Raw genomic sequence first — 18,980 nt, 5'->3', positions numbered from 1 at the left:
ACTTTTCTTGCGTTGGCACATTCTTTACTCCACCAAGGAACTACAGAGCGATGAGGTAAACCGCATGTTTTAGGTATAAACTTGCTAGCATTATCATCAATAATATTTTCAAGATGTTGATAGGCATGCACTGGAGATGTAAATTCATCATATTCTTTATCAGTGTGTGAACAGTTTTCATAAGCTGCCCAGTCTGCCTCATCTATCTTCCATTTTGGTGGACACTGAGAAGGAAGATTATGGACATAATTTAATATTATTGGCCAATGGTCACTGCCATGTAGGTGTTCATTTACTGACCAAAGGTAGTCCAATCGAATGGATGAGGAACAGATTGACAAATCAATGGCTGATGTAGAGTTGTGGAATACATCATACCTAGTTGGAGAACCATCATTCATTAGTATTACATCATTGTTGTCGATTAATTCTTCAACAAGATTACCCCATCTATCGCACACATTTCCACCCCATAAAGTATGCTTTGCATTAAAATCACCCATTAAAATAAAAGGGGCAGGAAGCTGATTGATCAAGTCTTGGAGGTCAGAAAGTCTAAGCCTTCTTGGATTACCAGCATGATCTAAGAGGAAAAGTTCTAAGGATGGTTCAATATATAGCGAGCATAAAGTAATTTTTTTTCCGATATGAGTTCTAACTGCACATGCCTGTAGTGGTGTATTGAGTGGGATTGTTTCAAATTTTACAGATTTGTGAATAATAAAACCTGTACCACCTTGAGCTCTTGCAGCTTGCAAAGGAGGGGATCTACAAAAATGATAATTGAGTCCAGGATTAAATGGTTTGTCACTGATCTTGGTTTCCTGTAGGCAAATTACCTTCGTGTCTGAGTCCCTGGTTAAAGTTTTTATTTGCTCAATGCTAGTACTTAGACCTCTGCAATTCCACTGGATGATAGACATTATCTTTTGTTATTATTTTTCTTTGTCTCATTTGTCTTTTGGAACTTTTCAGATGAAGCCATGTAAGGCCTGGAGATGGAAGGCTTTACTAGGCCACCACTCTTCTTTTCTTTCTTTCTAGGATCTTTATAAGAGTCAACCTTAGGATCATGAGCAGTAGGGCACTTACCTGACTTAGATGAAGGTGAGGATGATGGGGACCTTTTCCTCTTTGGAAGATCTTGTTTTCCAATCTCCATCAAATCAGGTAGAGATTCTGCCTGAGACAATACATTTAAGGTGGTGGAAGCCACATTGGCTTCCTTGGAGGATTGTGCTAGAACTTCAACAGTTCGAGCACTTAACCCAGAAGGCTGGGCTACTACCTCTAGGGGAGATGCTCCTATCGGTGACAATACTTTTGGTGTGTTGGACACCATATTGACCTCTTTGGAGGTTTGTGCTCTGGCTTTTATAGCCTGAGCACTTGACCCAGATGGCTGGGCTACTACCACTAAGGGAGATGCACCTGACGGGCCAGGTGCTGCCACTGGTCCCCCTGTGGTAGTAAGGGGTAGTGGATTATAATCTTTTGTTGGCATCTTAACCGCGCGAGCAAAATTAAGTTGCCGATTGAGTAAATGCTTTGCATAACCTACACTTATATGTTCAGCATTTGCTTTCAAGATTGCAGCTTCTTCATTCTTGTATTCTCTACATCTTTTATCATTTGGTTTATGATTATCTTTACAGTTTGCACAGGTTGTATCTCTGTTGCATTGGCCATGTTCTAACAAAGAACAGTTAATACAGATCTTCGTATTATTGCAGTACCGGGAAGGGTGACCGTACTTGAAACAATTAAAGCATTGTAAAGGCCTAGGTTTATATTCTCGAACACGTACTCTTTCATTCTCAATAATTATATGATCTGGTATAACAGGGGTTTCAAATGTTAAAACTACCATGCTTGTTTGAGGAATCTTACTTATTTTCCAAACATTAGCAGGGCACATGTCCAGAATTTCTGGTTCTGAGAATTCATATAGATCTTTATCAAAAACTACTCCTTTACCATAGCTGAAGCTCATATGTGGTTTAATATCCTTAATAGGATCAATTTCTGCAATCTTCATGCCACAAAGCATGTGAGCTTGAGTATCTGATTTTGCATTAATCAAAACAGATTGCTTACCGTATCTACTAATATCCTTACTTTTAATTAAACCAACTTTTTTTTGTATAAATTTACTCATCTTATAATAGTTATAATTATCTATCTTTCCAGATGCAATTATCCATGTTGGGGGCTTGGGGGTTCTTACTTCTGGAAGTCTATGCTCTATTTCTTTTTCCATCCATTCTTCTGGTTTATATACCTCTAGGTGTCTTGGTGCTTTATCACATAAAGCCCCAGAAATCAAACAATTGTCAATTTTTATGCTCTCTAAATTTTTATTTGCTTCTAAAGCAATCTCAAAACTTGAAAATGATACCCAAGCTTCCCAAAAGCCTTTACTACCATTAAGCTCCATTAAAATTTCTTTGATTGCTCCAAATCTACAGAAGGCTTCATGAATTATGTCATAGCTACAACCAATTGGTATGTTTTTTAAGTGGAGAATTTTCAGATTTTTTGTTGGATCTGGTAATGAGCCAGAACCAGAGAGTAAAGTATTACGGTTATTACAAGCATCATTTTCCACCAGTGCCGATAAATTGTCTTTAACAACACTGGTCAAAGAAGTATTGTTGGAGGAATCCTTTTTATTGCCGAGGTTGTCAACAGAGCTTTCCCTATTTAAACAAGCAGAAGTCGTCAACGGTGTCTGGGGTTCGCCATTTGATCCAGGGGTACGGGGAATATTAAGTTTACTCATTAATTATTTTTCAGGGGGAGGGAAGGGGTCATAATAACAATGAAAAAATAAAACAATGGAAAAAAATATAGTTTAAGGGAGAGAAAAAATTAAGACTGTCTGAAATTCCAAAGAAGACACCGTTAGCCTTTCCTGGAATTAATTTCTCCACCAATGACACCTGTGAAAGCTGCTTACCAAATGTCCACTCCCTACCCTACCACAAAGGGATGGTACCACTATGATTAGAGTGGCTCAAGTGTATGCCAAACCCGCTTGATGGGACTGAGAGCATTTCATGAATACAATCATCCCCACTCTAATCATAGTGGCAGGCAAACCGGACAGAATGCCGAGAGTCCTATCTCTATAAAATCGCCAACCCCTGGAATCCGAAGGCCAAATTTCCTACGAGATAGTTCCGCGTGCCAGTATGGGAATACTGACACTCCTAGGTGTCCAAACATTTTCGTGCAGTTGGCAAGACCACCACAGCTCCCACAATTGATTTTGAAATAAAAACCGATCATGGATACAATGTCCCCTCTAAAAAACCTGGACAGTGAAATGGGTAAAAGAGTTTTGACAGCAAGGTTGGAGACAGCTGATAATTATGAAGGAGGAATAAGCAATAAGAGGTAATAGAAAAAGAATGAGAGAAATTTAGAGTCAAACTGAGGAAAAGAAATTCCCCAGTTCGAGAGCCCTCTTGCCCGTCACAAGCCTTCAGCACGGGAATGATATGCCGTGCTGAAGCCCAATGACTTCATCAAGGCATTCTCTCGTTAAGAGGGTGTACCTCCGTTAAGCGCCAACGTTCAGTTGGGCAAACTATGACAATTTGTGGTCCCTATCAATATAAATATGCTAGAAAAAAATTATAGATTTACATAAATTTTTTGTGGCCGTAATCCAAGATTGTCCAATTTTACCTCGCCAAGAAAAAAGTGTGAAGTTTGCCTGTCCAATTTTGCCTGCCCATGGTTTTGAAAACTGTCCAATTTTGCCTCACTATATGAGTATGTAAATCAAACTTTGTATTCGAGCACACAGATATACTTTATATGTATAAATATGCATATATGTAATCATAAAAATTCAAAATAAGACAGAAGGGGTACAGTAAAGGGGTGTCTGCCCAAGGTGACACCCTAAAAGTGAGTGACACCCTGAGAGTTACATTAAAAAAAAAAGTTTCTTTCTAGCTCGATGGTTATGATATGATTTTCAAAAAGTTATTTACTACTGGGCACACTCTTAAAGCTGTTGACACTCAGGGAGTGAAACCTTCAAAAGGATTGACCAAAACATGGTAACATCCTCGAGAGGGGTGTCAACCCAAATGCTAGAAATATCTAAAAAAAAAAAAAAAAAAAAAAAAAAAAAAAAAAAAAAAAAAAAAAAAAAAAAAAAAAAAAACTACTATATACATTGTTCCTATAATAATTCACATATCCGAATGAAAATTTCAGGAATTGAAATAGAATATATTTTCACTGTTCCTGCTAATTTCCATGTTGATAACTGTCATGTTGCCTTTTTGATATGGTGTTAAATGGAGCAACATTAGAGTGAACAGCATGATAGATACATCGAGGGGCAAAGCTGATCCCATAAACAATATTCGTCCTAAGTTGTACCTATCCATTTTATTCTTATCATTGTTACCTCATACTATAAACGAACCATCAAAGAGATACTTTTACCTACAAAAGAAAGGGATACAATCGAAGATTTAAGAAAAAAAGATGATGTGAAGAAAAATAAAAGGAAAAACACAAAGAGAGATAGAAACATGACAAATCATGGAAATACAAAGCAACCAAATATCTCTCGATTCTTTAAGAAAAAATTTCTGCAAACACTAACGTAAATACAAAAAAATCTAAATTGACCAGGTAATAAATAGTGATAATTGAACTGCTAGGATAGTCCCAATAGTGAATGATAAGGATTTATTTATACCTAAAATAAAAGAAATAAAAAATAAATTCAAATTATTTTGGAAGATATTAAGGATCATCCATTATTTTGCATTGGTAGAGCAACAAAAGGGTTTTTAGAGGAAGAAGGAGGCTAAGTGACTCGCCTAGAGCTAGATGCTTGAAGCCACTGCCCACATATCATCATCACCACCTCCCACGCCTATTGACGCAAAGGGCCTCAATTACATTTCGCTAGTCGTCTCTATCTTCAGCTTTTAATTCAATACTTCTCCAATCACAATATCCTACTTCATGCTTTATAGTCCTGAGTCTTCCAACTCTTCTAGTGCCTTGTGGAGGCCAGTTTAAAGTTTGGTGAACTAATGTCTCTTAGCATCCCCAAACCATCTCCATCTACCCCTCACCATGATCTCAGCCACATGAGGCGCTTGAGTGAGTAATCTCTCTTAGTTTCATTTCTAATCCCTGTCATTTAACACCCAATATTCTTCTGAGGGCTTTGTTCTCAAATCTACAAAATGAGTTTCATTAATATACCAAGATTCACGACCATGCAGTAACACCGATCTCACTAAACTGATATATAGCCTGATTATTATATGTAATTTTAGGCGACCTGATTTCCATATTTGACTTAACCTAGCCATCCTCTGATTTGCTTTTTCCATCTTTCATTAAACTGAAATTCTAAAGCTCCTATATTAGATATCAAAGTTCCTAAATATTTAAATAATTCTACCTCATTAATCCTTTATCCTTCCAAAGCTATTTCATCTTCCATTGCATATTCCATTCTCATCATCTGTTTTTCTTCTATTTATCTAGAGCCCAACCTCATGTGATTTTTCATGCATTCTGGTAAGCAAGCTTTACAAGCCCTGTGGTGTTCTGCTAATTAGGACAGCGTCAACAGCATACTTAGGTCTCCTAATTTTCTGTTACCAATCCAGTCCAATCCTTCTCCACCATCCCCAACCGATCTATGCATTACAAAATCTATGAGGAGGATAAACAACATAGGTAAAAACACATTCCCTTAGAGTACTCCACTTTTCACTGGAAATTCGTTTGATAAGACGCCACTAACATTAACTTTGCATTTGCTATGCTTATGAACAGACAATTAAATTTACATATTTGAGAGGAACTCCATAATGTCGCAGGACTCTCCACAAAATTTGCAAGAGCACATAATCAAAAGCTTTTTCATAGCCCACATATACCATCAAAAGTGGAATTCTATATTCTACATATTGCTATACCACATGTCTTAAATGAAAATTTGGTCAGTACAACTTCTACCTTTTCTAAATCCTGCTTGTTCATCTCGCAACTTTTCATCAATCTTTCTCTGTAGTCTCATTAGAATGAACATTCTATATATTTTCATGACAGCTGACGTAAGTGTGATGCCTCTGTAATGATTGCTATCAGTCAGATTTTTTTTTTTTTTTTGTCATTTTCACCAGCACTCCTAGCTCCCATACATAAGGCTTTGCCTCTTCACGCCACATTCTACAAAATAATCTTGTAGGTAATCTGGGAATCACTTCATTTTCAGGCAATATCATCTCAGCAGTTATTCCTTCGTATCCAGGGGCTTTCCATCTTTTGAATTTTTTTTAAGAATAGCTTCGACTTCAAACACACCTAATTCATTCATGGGCACATCAAGGTCTTCATCAGTTTCAGGTATATCAACCAAATTATTCCCTTCGTATTTCCTATTCATGACCTCACTAAAGTGTTCAATCTAATGTTACTTTTCTTCATGTTCTTTTGTTATAACAGATCCATCTTTCTTTTTGATGGGTATATGCTACTTTTTTCCTGTAGAGATTTCATTAATAATTCCAAGAGCAATTCCTACAACAAAGCCACTCCCTGAATTCATAGCTTTGTCAGCCTCATCTGCTTTCCTGTCTAAATAATCTCTCCAATCATTCCTGATATTTCTTTTGACTTCACTATCAATACTGAAATACTTGGCATGCTCTGCCTTGTAATTTTCATTACTTCCTCGAAAACTTTAAGAAATCAATTTCTGTCTTTGTCTTCTTTTTATAGTATCCCAAGTATCATTTGATATCCATGGTTTTCTCCTTGTAACTGCATGTCCCAAAACTTCGTCTCTTAAAGTCTCTTAAGACTGTAAATCGATTCCTACATTCAGTTACAAAGATTTCTGTGCTCATCCTTTAGAAGCTTAGTTGTATCAAACTTAGGTATTCTATCTACATTTCTGTTGGGTTCTTTCAGTTTTAATATTTGTGTGGCAATTGGGAGCTGGTGATCACTACCAATAACTGCACCTCTATAGCTTGTTACATTTCCCAGAGTCCTCCTTCTCTCTTTATCAATGGCTATGTGATCTATTTGATATTCGTAATTGCCACATGGTGAAGTCCTTGTATATTTGTGGATCTCCTTGTGCTGGAAAAGAGTACCTCCAGTAACAAGATTGTTTGTTGAACAATAACTTATAAAATGTGCCCCATTTTCATTTGCAACTTCGCCAAGAACCTCAACACCCATCACATTTTCTATCCCTTGATTATGCCTTCCAACTTTAGCATTGAAGTCATTAATCACAATTTTCTCATCTCTCTAGGTTCTCACCTATTATACTCTGCAGTTCTTCACAGAATTCATCTTTCCTTTCTTCAGGGGGAATCATTTGATTCGCCTTGGAAGATGGAATCTTCGCGATCTTGAACCCTTCTGTGAAGCCTCTTCCCTTTTTGCCCGGCGGGCATGCTGTCATCCATTTGCGGCGAGGGGAACGGGGCAATTTTAACCTGTCAAAAAGTTTTCATTCTTTTTGCCTCTCGCGTGAATGCGAAGGAGAGTACTGGAGCGTTGGCGCACAGGATGCTGCTGGTGCTCAGTTTCTACTGAAGCACAGTTTTTGGTGAAAGCACAGAAAAGCGCTGGCGCGCAGAAAACCAATGCGTAGGGTGAATATACAAAGATTAGGCCAGACTATTTGGCCTCTATTTTGAGGTACCTTACCTCTAGCATTAAAGGCTCTTTGACCTTTTATTCTGAGGTGCCATACTTCCAACATTAGAGGATATTTAAGCTCTATTTTGAGGTGCCATACCTTTAGTATTAAGGGCTCTATGACCTCTATTTTGAGGTACTATAATCTTAGCATTATATGTTCTTTGATCTCTAATTTAAAGTGCTTTACCTCTAGCATTAGATTCTCTTTGACCTCTATTTTGAGGCTCCTTACTTTTAGCATTAGAGGGTCTTTGACCTCTATTTTGAGGCTCCTTACTTTTAGCATTAGAGGCTCTTTCACCTCTATTTTGAGGCTCCTTACTTTGAGCATTAGAGGGTTTTTACCTCTATTTTGAGGCTCCTAACGTTTAGCATTAGAGGCTCTTTCACCTCTATTTTGAGATTGCTCACTTTTAGCATTAGAGTCTCTTTGACCTCTATTTTGAGGCTCCTTACTTTTAGCATTAGAAGGTCTTTGACCTCTATTTTGAGGCTCGTTACTTTTAGCATTAAAGGCCGTTTGACCTCTATTTTGAGGCTCCCTACTTTGAGCATTAGAGGGTCTTTGACCTCTATTTTGAGGCTCCTTACGTTTAGCATTAGAGGCTCTTTGACCTCTATTTTGAGACTGCTCACTTTTAGCATTAGAGTCTCTGACCTCTATTTTGAGGCTCCTTACTTTTAGCATTAGATGGTCTTTGATCTCCATTTTGAGGCTCCTTACTTTCAGCATTAGAGGGTCTTTGACCTTTATTTTGAGGCTCATTACTTTTAACATTAGAGGCTCTTTGACCTCTATTATGAGACTGCTCACTTTCAGCATTAGTCTCTCTTTGATCTCTTTTTTGAGGCTCCTTACTTTTAGCATTAGAGGGTCTTTGATCTCTATTTTGGGGCTCCTTACATTTAACATTTGAGGGTCTTTGACCTCTATTTTGAGGCTCCTTACGTTTAGCATTAGAGGGTCTTTGACCTCTATTTTGAGGCTCCTTACTTTTAGCATTAGAGGGTCTTTGATCTCTATTTTGAGGCTCCTTACTTTTAGCTTTGAGAGTCTCTTTGACCTCTGATTTGAGGTTCCTTACTTTTAGCATTAGAGGGTCTTTGATCTCTATTTTGAGATTGCTCACTTTTAGCATTAGAGTCTCTTTGACCTCTATTTTGAGGCTCCTTACTTTTAGTATTAGAAGGTCTTTGACCTCTATTTTGAGGCTCGTTACTTTTAGCATTAAAGGCCGTTTGACCTCTATTTTGAGGCTCCCTACTTTGAGCATTAGAGGGTCTTTGACCTCTATTTTGAGGCTCCTTACGTTTAGCATTAGAGGCTCTTTGACCTCTATTTTGAGACTGCTCACTTTTAGCATTAGAGTCTCTTTGACCTTATTTTGAGGCTCCTTACTTTTAGTATTAGATGGTCTTTGATCTCCATTTTAAGGCTCCTTACTTTCAGCATTAGAGGGTCTTTGACCTCTATTTTGAGGCTCATTAATTTTAGCATTAGAGGCTCTTTGACCTCTATTATGAGACTGCTCACTTTCAGCATTAGAGTCTCTTTGATCTCTTTTTTGAGGCTCCTTACTTTTAGCATTAGAGGGTCTTTGATCTCTATTTTGGGGCTCCTTACTTTTAGCATTTGAGGGTCTTTGACCTCTATTTTGAGGCTCCTTACGTTTAGCATTAGAGGGTCTTTGACCTCTATTTTGAGGCTCCTTACTTTTAGCATTAGAGGGTCTTTGATCTCTATTTTGAGGCTCCTTACTTTTAGCTTTGAGAGTCTCTTTGACCTCTGATTTGAGGTTCCTTACTTTTAGCATTAGAGGGTCTTTGATCTCTATTTTGAAGCTCCTAACGTTTACCATTAGAGGGTCTTTGACCTCTATTTTGAGGCTCCTTACTTTTAGCATTAGTGGGTCTTTGACCTCAATTTTGAGGCTCCTTAGTTTGGCATTAGAAGGTCTTTGACCTCTATTTTGAGGCGCCTTACTTTGAGCATTAAAGGTTATTTGACCTCTATTTTGAGACTGCTCACTTTTAGCATTAGTCTCTCTTTGACCTCTATTTTGAGGCTCCTTACTTTTAGTATTAGAGACTCTTTGACCTCTTCTTTTAAGGGTCCTTACTTTTAGCATTGGAGGCTCTTTCACCTCTATTTTGAGACTCCTTTTAGCATTAGAGGGTCTTTGACCTCTATTTTGAGGCTCCTTGCGTTTAGCATTAGATGGTCTTTGACCTCTGTTTTGATGTTCCTTACTTTTAGCATTAGAGGCTCTTTGACCTCTATTTTGAGGCTCCTTAGGTTTAGCATTAGAGGGTGTATGACCTCTATTTTGAGACTCCATATTTTAGCATTAGAGGGTCTTTGACCTCTATTTTGAGGCTGCTCACTTCTAGCATTAGTGTCTCTTTGACCTCTATTTTGAGGCTCTTTACTTTTAGCATTAGAGGCTCTTTGACCTCGGTTTTGAGGCTCCTTACATTTAAAATTAGAAGCTCATTGACCTATTTTGAGGCTCCTTACTTTTAGCGTTAGAGGGTCTTTGACCTCGATTTTGAGGTGCAGTATCTCCTGCATTAGAGGCTCTTTGACCTCTATTTTGAGGCTCCTTACTTTTAGCATTAGAGGCTGTTTGACCTCTATTTTGAGGCTCCTTACTTTTAGCATTAGAGGCTCTTTGACCTCTAATTTGAGGCTCCATACTTATAGCATTAGAGGGTCTTTGACCTCTATTTTGAGGCTCCTTACTTTTAGCATTAGAGGGTCTTTGACCTCGATTTTTAGGTGCAGTATCTCCTGCATAAGAGGCTCTTGGACCTCTATTTTGAGGCTCCTTACTTTAAGCATTAGAGGCTCTTTGACCCCTATTTTGAGGCTCCTTACTTTTAGTAATAGAGGCTCTTTGACCTCTAATTTGAGGCTCCATACTTATAGCATCAGAGGCTCTTTGACCTCTATTTTGAGGCTCCTTACTTTTAGCATTAGAGGGTCTTTGACCTCGATTTTTAGGTGCAGTATCTCCTGCATTAGAGGCTCTTGGACCTCTATTTTGAGGCTCCTTACTTTAAGCATTAGAGGCTCTTTGACCTCTATTTTGAGGCTCCTTACTTTTAGTAATAGAGGCTCTTTGACCTCTAATTTGAGGCTCCATACTTATAGCATCAGAGGCTCTTTGACCTCTATTTTGAGGCTCCTTACTTTTAGCATTAGAGGCTCTTTGACCTCTATTTTAAGGCTCCTTACTTTGAACATTAGAGGGTCTTTGACCTCTATTTTGAGGCTTCTTATGTTTAGCATTAGAGGTTCTTTGACCTCTATTTTAAGGTTCCTTACTTTTAGCATTAGAGGCTCTTTGACCTCTATTTTGAGGCTCCTTACTTTTAGCATTAGAGGCTCTTTCACCTCCATTTTTAGGCTCCATACTTTAAGCATTAGAGGCTCTTTGACCTCTATTTTGAGGCTCCTTAATTTAAGCATTAGAGGCTGTTTGACCTCTGATTTGAGGCTCCTTACTTTTAGCACTAGAGGCTGTTTGACCTCTGATTTGAGGCTCCTTACTTTTAGTACTAGAGGCTCTTTGACCTCTATTTTGAGGCTCCTTACTTTTAACATTAGAGGCTCTTTGACCTCTGTTTTGAGGCTCCTTACTTTTAGCATAAGAGGTTCTTTGACCTCTATTTGAGGTGCTATACTCTAGCATTAGAGTTTCTTTGGCCTTTATTTTAAATCCCCTTACCTCTAACATTAAAAGCTCTTTGACCTTTATTTTTGGGTGCTTTATTTCTAGCACTAGAGGCTCTTTGAGACCTCTGTTTTAAGGCGAATAACCGCTAATGATAGAGGCTATTTGACCTCAGTTTTTAGGTGACTTACCTCTATAATTAAAGGCTATTTTTTATACTTCATATAAAGGCTTTCCTTCTCTATTCTCTTCTGTCTTTTATAGTTTTTCAAGATCATCTTTGCTTAGTTCGCCAGTCTCCTTCGAGATTTCAAGAGACATTTCAGTGTTGTTTGTCCTCGGTTCGTCAGATTCCTCAGAGAAATCGATGGCTTTCATGTCTTTACCTATAAGGGCGATGGGTAAAGACATGGATGCCATTGATTTCTCGGCATACACTATACGCCATCATACTAAAGTCAACGAAGAGCAACACAATATATTTACCAATGCCGTCCTGATATGTTCTATCTTCAATGCCGAATACTGAATTAACACTCGTCGCTCACCGCTTTGCACCAATGCAATCCAATTATAGGACATCGTCGCTAAACCGCAAGCAAATTATCCTTCAAGGCGCTTACATTATGATCTTCAAAGCTCGCCAACTTCGGCAGCACCTATCCAAACTATCTGTAGATGAAGGTGTTCCGAATAGCCTCCAGTTCATCCTGTAGCTGTAACAAAATTCTCACAGTCAGTTACCTGTTCCGCCAGAACGCGAGCTCTGTGAGTAAAGTGAAATCCTCCTCCCAATGTTCACTGCGTAAACTTCCATAGCTACAGTACATACAGTTAGTGAGGTGTTGCAAGGTGTTTAAAAAAAAAGAGAGAGAGAGAGAGAGAGAGAGAGAGAGAGAGAGAGAGAGAGAGAGAGAGAGAGAGAGAGAGAGAGAGAGAGAGAGAGAGATATCAGGTCTTCAGAAGTCTTTTGGAATCCGGGGCGGAGCCGTTCAGATCTGCTGCGGGAAGATTCCGTTCTGGAGTCATTTAGAACTCTATGCTAAGTCTACGACTATTTCTTCTGAAGTCATTTGGAGAGGAGATTCAGGAAAAAATTCTTCCGAAATCGTTCAGAGATTTCTGGAATCATTCAGAATTCCATGCTAAGTCTATGGAAATTTCTTCTGAATCCTTTTGGAGATGCACGAAGATTTTCACCTGAAGCCATTTAGGACTCGCCAAAAATTCTCTTTTTTTCTCTGGTTTCAATAGGCCCTAATAATAATAATAATAATAATAATAATAATAATAATAATAAATTACGTGATTTGATTTATAGCGTGAAGATTCCGTTCTGGACACATTCAGAACTCTATGCTAAGTCTACGGCTATTTCTTCTGAAGACATCTGGAGATTCAGGGTTTTCTTTCGAAGTCGTTCAGATTCGTATCTGGAATTATTCAGAATTCCATGCCAAGTCTGGTAATTTCTCCTGAATCCATTTAGAGAACCACGATTTTCTTCCGAAGCCATTGAGAACTCGCGAAAAATTCTCTTTTTCTCTGGTTTCAATAGGCCCTAATAACTCGTATCAATAATAATAATAATAGTAGTAGTAGTAGTAGTAGTAGTAGTAGTAGTAGTAGTAGTAATAATAAGTAATAATAATAATAATAATAATAATAATAATAGTAATAATAATAATAATAATAGTTATAATAATAATAATAATAGTAATAATAATAATAACAATAATAATAGCAATAATAATAATAATAATAATAATAATAATAATAATAATAACATCTACTGCTCCGGGAAGACTCCCTTCTTGAGTCATTTAGAACTCTATGGTATGTCTACGGCTATTTCTTCTGAAGTCATTTGGAGATCGACGATTTTCTTCCGAAGCCGTTTAGGACTCGTGAAAAATTCTCTTTTTCTTGGTTTCAATAGGCCCTAATAATAATAATAATAATAATAATAATAATAATAATAATAATAATAATAATAATAATAATAATAATAATTTTTGTAAGTAACAATCTGCTACCTACAGCTCTCCATTTGGTTAATGCCTTTTCTGCTCTTGGTGTCATCATCATTATTCCTACCCCTTCTCTTCTAACTCCATCTGTTCCTTAGGGCCAAGATATCAAAACTATATTTTATAAATTCATTCTCTACTAGTTGTAACTTCCCAGTTTGATTCATGGTTCTAACATTTCAATTACCAATTTTCAACTATTCTTTAGTATTTACAAACCGGGAGTTTCTTAGCAACCCACTACGGCCGGGACTGGGGGCAATTCTTTCATTTTCACTTTCCATAGACTGACTAAATCCATAGAGGATTCATAGGCTAAATTCATCAAAGAATAGCCAGTTTCTTAGTGACGCGCAGCGCCTATCTAAATAAGGCAAGTGACCCCTGCCGGTCCATACTAATTCCAGTATGATCAACTGCCGGGCATTAGAAGTAGAGGAGTAGCCAGAGCACCAAACAGATACATACCTTTTTCAAATTACAAATGGAATTAATGGTCCTTTATTTATGGAACCCATGCCTCAAAGAGAATGTTTAGTGCCATATTTAAAAGAACTGAAGCTGTTTTTTGAGCATTCGTTTGAATTAAATAGACCCGTCATATATTCAAGCATTTAAATTGTCACGTATATGGCTATAGTATATGTTGAATTGTTCACCTTTATTTCCAATTTTGTACTTGTCCCTATTTTCTCAATAGCAATAGGTTTGCTTATCATTTTCTATGAAAAGAAAACTTTTTCTTTTTTTATTTTCTTATAAATCAACATGATTTTCTATTGAAATAAATGATAGAAAATATTTTCCAAGAACTATCCTTCATCTATATTTCTAGTTAAAATTATTAATATATATATATATATATATATATATATATATATATATATATATATATATATAATATATATATATATAGATAGATAGATAGATGAATAGATAGATAGATAGATAGTTTACAAAATCTATCACTTAATAACTTAACATTATGAATTGATGTTGTTTTTTTAAATTAAGCGTCCAAAATTGCCTTACCATTTTTCAAGGCGAGGCAAAATTGGACACTAGATATTCAATATTTTTTCATTCATTTTTTATTTTAAACCTTCTTTTAGCATCATCCACTAATTTGTTTTTAGAAAAAATAGTTTCATGTATTATTTCTGAGAAACCCTAAAATGAAGGTGAGGCAATTATTGGACACCCATATTCAACAATTTATGTAGGGGTACTTAATACTTTTTTAAAAACCAGACATACTAATATTTATAAAGTAGAAGGTTGGGTAATTTCTAATAGAATTATAGTTTTCGAAAATTATAAATAGTTTTAGAGATATTGTATCTGTCCAATATTTGCCTTACTTGTCCAAAATTGCCTCTGTCCAAAATTGCCTTACCCTACTATAGTTATTTCAGTACTGCTGCCAATAATTAGTATTGAAAGGAGGAGATTAATCAGCCCAACAAGTTAAGCTCAACTCTTACACAGCTGGACAATGTGCAAATGTCAAAAAACTCAGCAGTACTAAAAGAAACTATCTGTTCTTTCTTACTGCCAAACTTAACCAATACTGCAAAAATAATGAAAGCCAAATTCTATATTCAGTTTATCATTGTTAACGGACCACTGCCTACGAAAAAGGCAGAACTGAACCTGCAATAAACAAGGCTCTAAAATTTAGTGGTCTATACAGTAGTCCAAGCCACCCACTCCCACACCCTCTCCCCTACTACTCTATCTCCATCAATTTCGTTTCGCCACCATGCTACTCCTTGGAGTACATCACAACAAACTAGGCATCTTGTTATTTCTCGATACCATAATATAGCGTCACACAATGGAAATTACGTTGCTATTTATCATCAGGGGTCTACAAATCGGCCTTCCACTGTCTTCGCTTAGTTCTCTTGCTTGAGGATACACTTGGGCACACAATTCTATATTATTTCTCTTCCTCTTGTTTGTTAAACTATTTATAGTTTATACAGGACATATTTTAATGTTGTTATTGTTCTTAAAATATTTTATTTTCCTCGTTTCCTTTCGTCACTAGGCTATTTTCCCTGTTGGAACCCATAGCCTTATAGCATCCTGCTTTTCCAACTAGGGTTGTAGCTTAGCAAGTAATAATAATAATAATAATAATAATAATAATAATAATAATAATAATAATAATAATAATAATAATGTTAATAATAATTCCTAAATAAGGAAAATCGTTCGATTATACGAACCACCGAGGACTGGTTAGCCACTTTGAATAGCCTTAGAAGTAAAATATTAATGCATAAAAATATATGAACCAAGAACGTAAGGTTTGTCAACGCTACAAGTTCTTAACATAAAAATAATTTTTGATAGGGACTAATCTCCAGATATAAAGCAATATAAAATCAAAACCTTCCAGAAATCAAATAAAGTATAAGTAACGAAAAGTATAAGCAACACCATGAAAATACAGAAACACCAGACACACGTATTGCCTAACAAAATGTACAAAAATATATCAGAGTGTCTTATTACTAACACATGCGGGTTTCACGGATTAACTTTAACATCAAGAGAGAACTCGAACCAATGTAACCCCTTAGATACAGTACTAACCTATGCTACAGTTTCGCATCACAATTTCATCATTTTTTATGATGAGCGTATAATCTTTGGGGATAACCCTGGGACCTTGTTAAGAAAGATTTCATAATATAGAAAGCTTATATGTACGAGTAAATAAAACAGAATCAATAAATATAAAATATAATCAAACAAATAAAAGTCGCATTTTGCCCTTAACAGTAAATATAATTAAATATGAAAAATTATATGAGTAATAAATGCGGAATAAGAATGCCTACTATCAAAAAGGGTCTGTCGAAGCGGCAGAGGGGCAACAGAAGAGAGTGAATAATAAATTTATGCGCAACATAGAAGTAGTTACAGCAAAATCCTAGAAGCCTGAAATAAATTCTACTGAGAGAGAGAGAGAGAGAGAGAGAGAGAGAGAGAGAGAGAGAGAGAGAGAGAGAGAGAGAGAGAGAGAGAGAGAGCGAGAGCGAGAGAGAGAGAGAGAGAGAGAGAGCGAGAGAGAGAGAGAGAGATTTTTCTAATGATAATCATCATCCGTATCGAATGTAGATTTTCCTTTTAATCAGTCTTAAACATAAGTAAATAATTCAATGAAGCTGAAGCATGTTCAGATACAGTACAGTATAAGGGGAAAATAAATTCCACGAAGAAAACATAATAAAAACTATAAGATTAGAATGTGCGGAGAATATAAAGCAAAATAAAAAAATAAGGAGAGAGAGAGAGAGAGAGAGAGAGAGAGAGAGAGAGAGAGAGAGAGAGAGAGAGAGAGAGAGATCTTACACCGTACTTGAAAATAATCACCAATATCTCAAAAATGTTGTATCAGAGTTTTGAATAGAAATAATGAATTTGATAAAACAGCAACATATTCAGAAATACGGAAAAATAAGAATTTCAAGGATGGAACGCCGTCCTTCCCCAAAATTGCATAATTTAAAACAAAAATAATCATCACCAACTCCTCTTTACATATCATGCAACCAAAAGAATATATTTTGATCAGTATAGAAGAAAAAGGAACCTTTACACTAAAAAAAAAAAAAAATAATAATAATAATAATAATCGAAAATTCTCCGTAAAAATATACTGTTCTCAATCGTATTTTAGTAAAATACAAGCGACCGTAATCTTACCACATTTCGTTATATTTTACAGGTTGGTGACCGTAATATCACTCCTTTACGTCAATATCTCCGTTTTTTAAAACGGTAAATGCCTGGTAACATTTATTCCAGGATTTTTACCGTTTTTTTTTTATGGCAAATTTTTAACAGTGTACTTACCCGGGTAAAAGTTGATGGGCACCATACTGATTCGGGTATTGGGAAGGATGGCTTTCATCAACTGGGCCTCCTCAGGATGGTTGAACCGGAAGTAGTTACTTCGACCGAGACATATCATACAACCTGTTGAGGAAGAATATTAATAAATTTATAACTGTACACAAAATCAAAGCATTTCAATAATACAGGATCCACCAATTAAAATCTAACCAGAATAGCAAACTAAAGCAATTGTAAACGCAAACTTGTTAGCTTGCATGGATAGAAAAAAAAAAAAAAAAAACACAGAGCACGGTATTTATGATGCCGATTGGATTAATAACAGACTACTGATCCTGTTGAAATTTTCCCTCACATCTGACACTGTTGCAAAGATGATTGAATAGTAGATATACAACGCAATTTCACCAATACAGGATACCTGAAAACTTTAAATCAATCAATCAATCAATTTCAATAATAAGGTCTATAACCCGCTTCATCTCCCTTACTTAAGAGAATTATGCAGGGCATATGGTGACTGAAATAAATCGAATCCAGAGTTCTCATGAAGGCTACAAAATCATATAAATCTACGGGGTCATAGTGAATTTGTTTTCTACACAAATTAAAACCTGAAGAGTTTGCTCTTCGAGTCCACCACACCTTCATCTTTAGTGTCAGGTGTTAACTACCTTTACCTAATCTGCATCCTAACCAGAGATTACTTGTACATTATCTTGTTATCATGGCCTCTAATCTATAGAACTTTCTATTTTATATGATCTCAATTACCTTGAAGCAATCTTAAGACATGTTTAGGCATCAGGTACACAAATACTTGGAGATCCATCCTACCAGAAGAATCAAAATGCAATGCCAGTGGCCATTTAAGTAAATATAACCAATTTGGCATCTTTTCAGTTCCAAAATCCGATTAACATCATTTACTTTATTTAACTGTAATTTTACTTTCAATAACTGTAGTATACGATACATACAGTAAATCCATGCAGAGGTGGGCCCCAATGAAGTAATCCCCTACTCCATAACCTCCAACCACGAAATAGTAAAACGGATCTAAATGTAAATCTCTCTCTCTCTCTCTCTCTCTCTCTCTCTCTCTCTCTCTCTCTCTCTCTCTCTCTCTCTCTCTACATATATAAAAAATGAGCAATTACATTAAACTCATAGATGAATCCCAAACGTAAAATTATCTATCTGAGGTTATATTGAGTGGTAAGTCAATAGAACCTCAGTTTCTTAGGCCCTGATTCGATTCCCCGGCCAACCAGAAGCTAATATCTTTGAGTTGATTCCCCCTCGGGTCTCTCATCCCGAGGTGGAGAGAATCCATAATCTGCGAGGAGAATAATAAATGGCTTGTATGAATATCAAAAGTACGTCTAAATGTGTAAAATTATCACACACATATATATATATATATATATATATATATATACATATACAGTATATATATATATATATATATATATATATATATATATATACAGTATATATATATATATATATATATACAGTATATATATATATATATATATATATATATATACAGTATATATATATATATATATATATATATATATATATATATATATATATATACAGTATATATATATATATATGTATATATATATATATATATATATGTATATATATATATATATATATATATATATATATATATATA

At 35.9% G+C, this 18,980-nt stretch overlaps 1 protein-coding gene across 7 annotated transcripts in view; it reads right to left on the bottom strand.

The window, feature by feature from the left end:
* Positions 1–18,980, bottom strand: part of LOC137649648 (pleckstrin homology-like domain family B member 1) — a 471,311-nt gene that overhangs the window by 269,216 nt on the left and 183,115 nt on the right. For all 7 annotated transcript variants that reach the window (XM_068382644.1, XM_068382630.1, XM_068382639.1 and 4 more), the window contains one exon: positions 17,291–17,413. In XM_068382644.1, the coding sequence (XP_068238745.1) occupies positions 17,291–17,413 (123 nt within the window). The remainder of the gene's footprint in view (positions 1–17,290; positions 17,414–18,980) is intronic.

Source organism: Palaemon carinicauda, chromosome 1 (assembly GCF_036898095.1).
Source record: "Palaemon carinicauda isolate YSFRI2023 chromosome 1, ASM3689809v2, whole genome shotgun sequence".
Classification (NCBI taxonomy): domain Eukaryota; kingdom Metazoa; phylum Arthropoda; class Malacostraca; order Decapoda; family Palaemonidae; genus Palaemon; species Palaemon carinicauda.
This window is presented reverse-complemented; position numbering and strand designations above follow the sequence as displayed.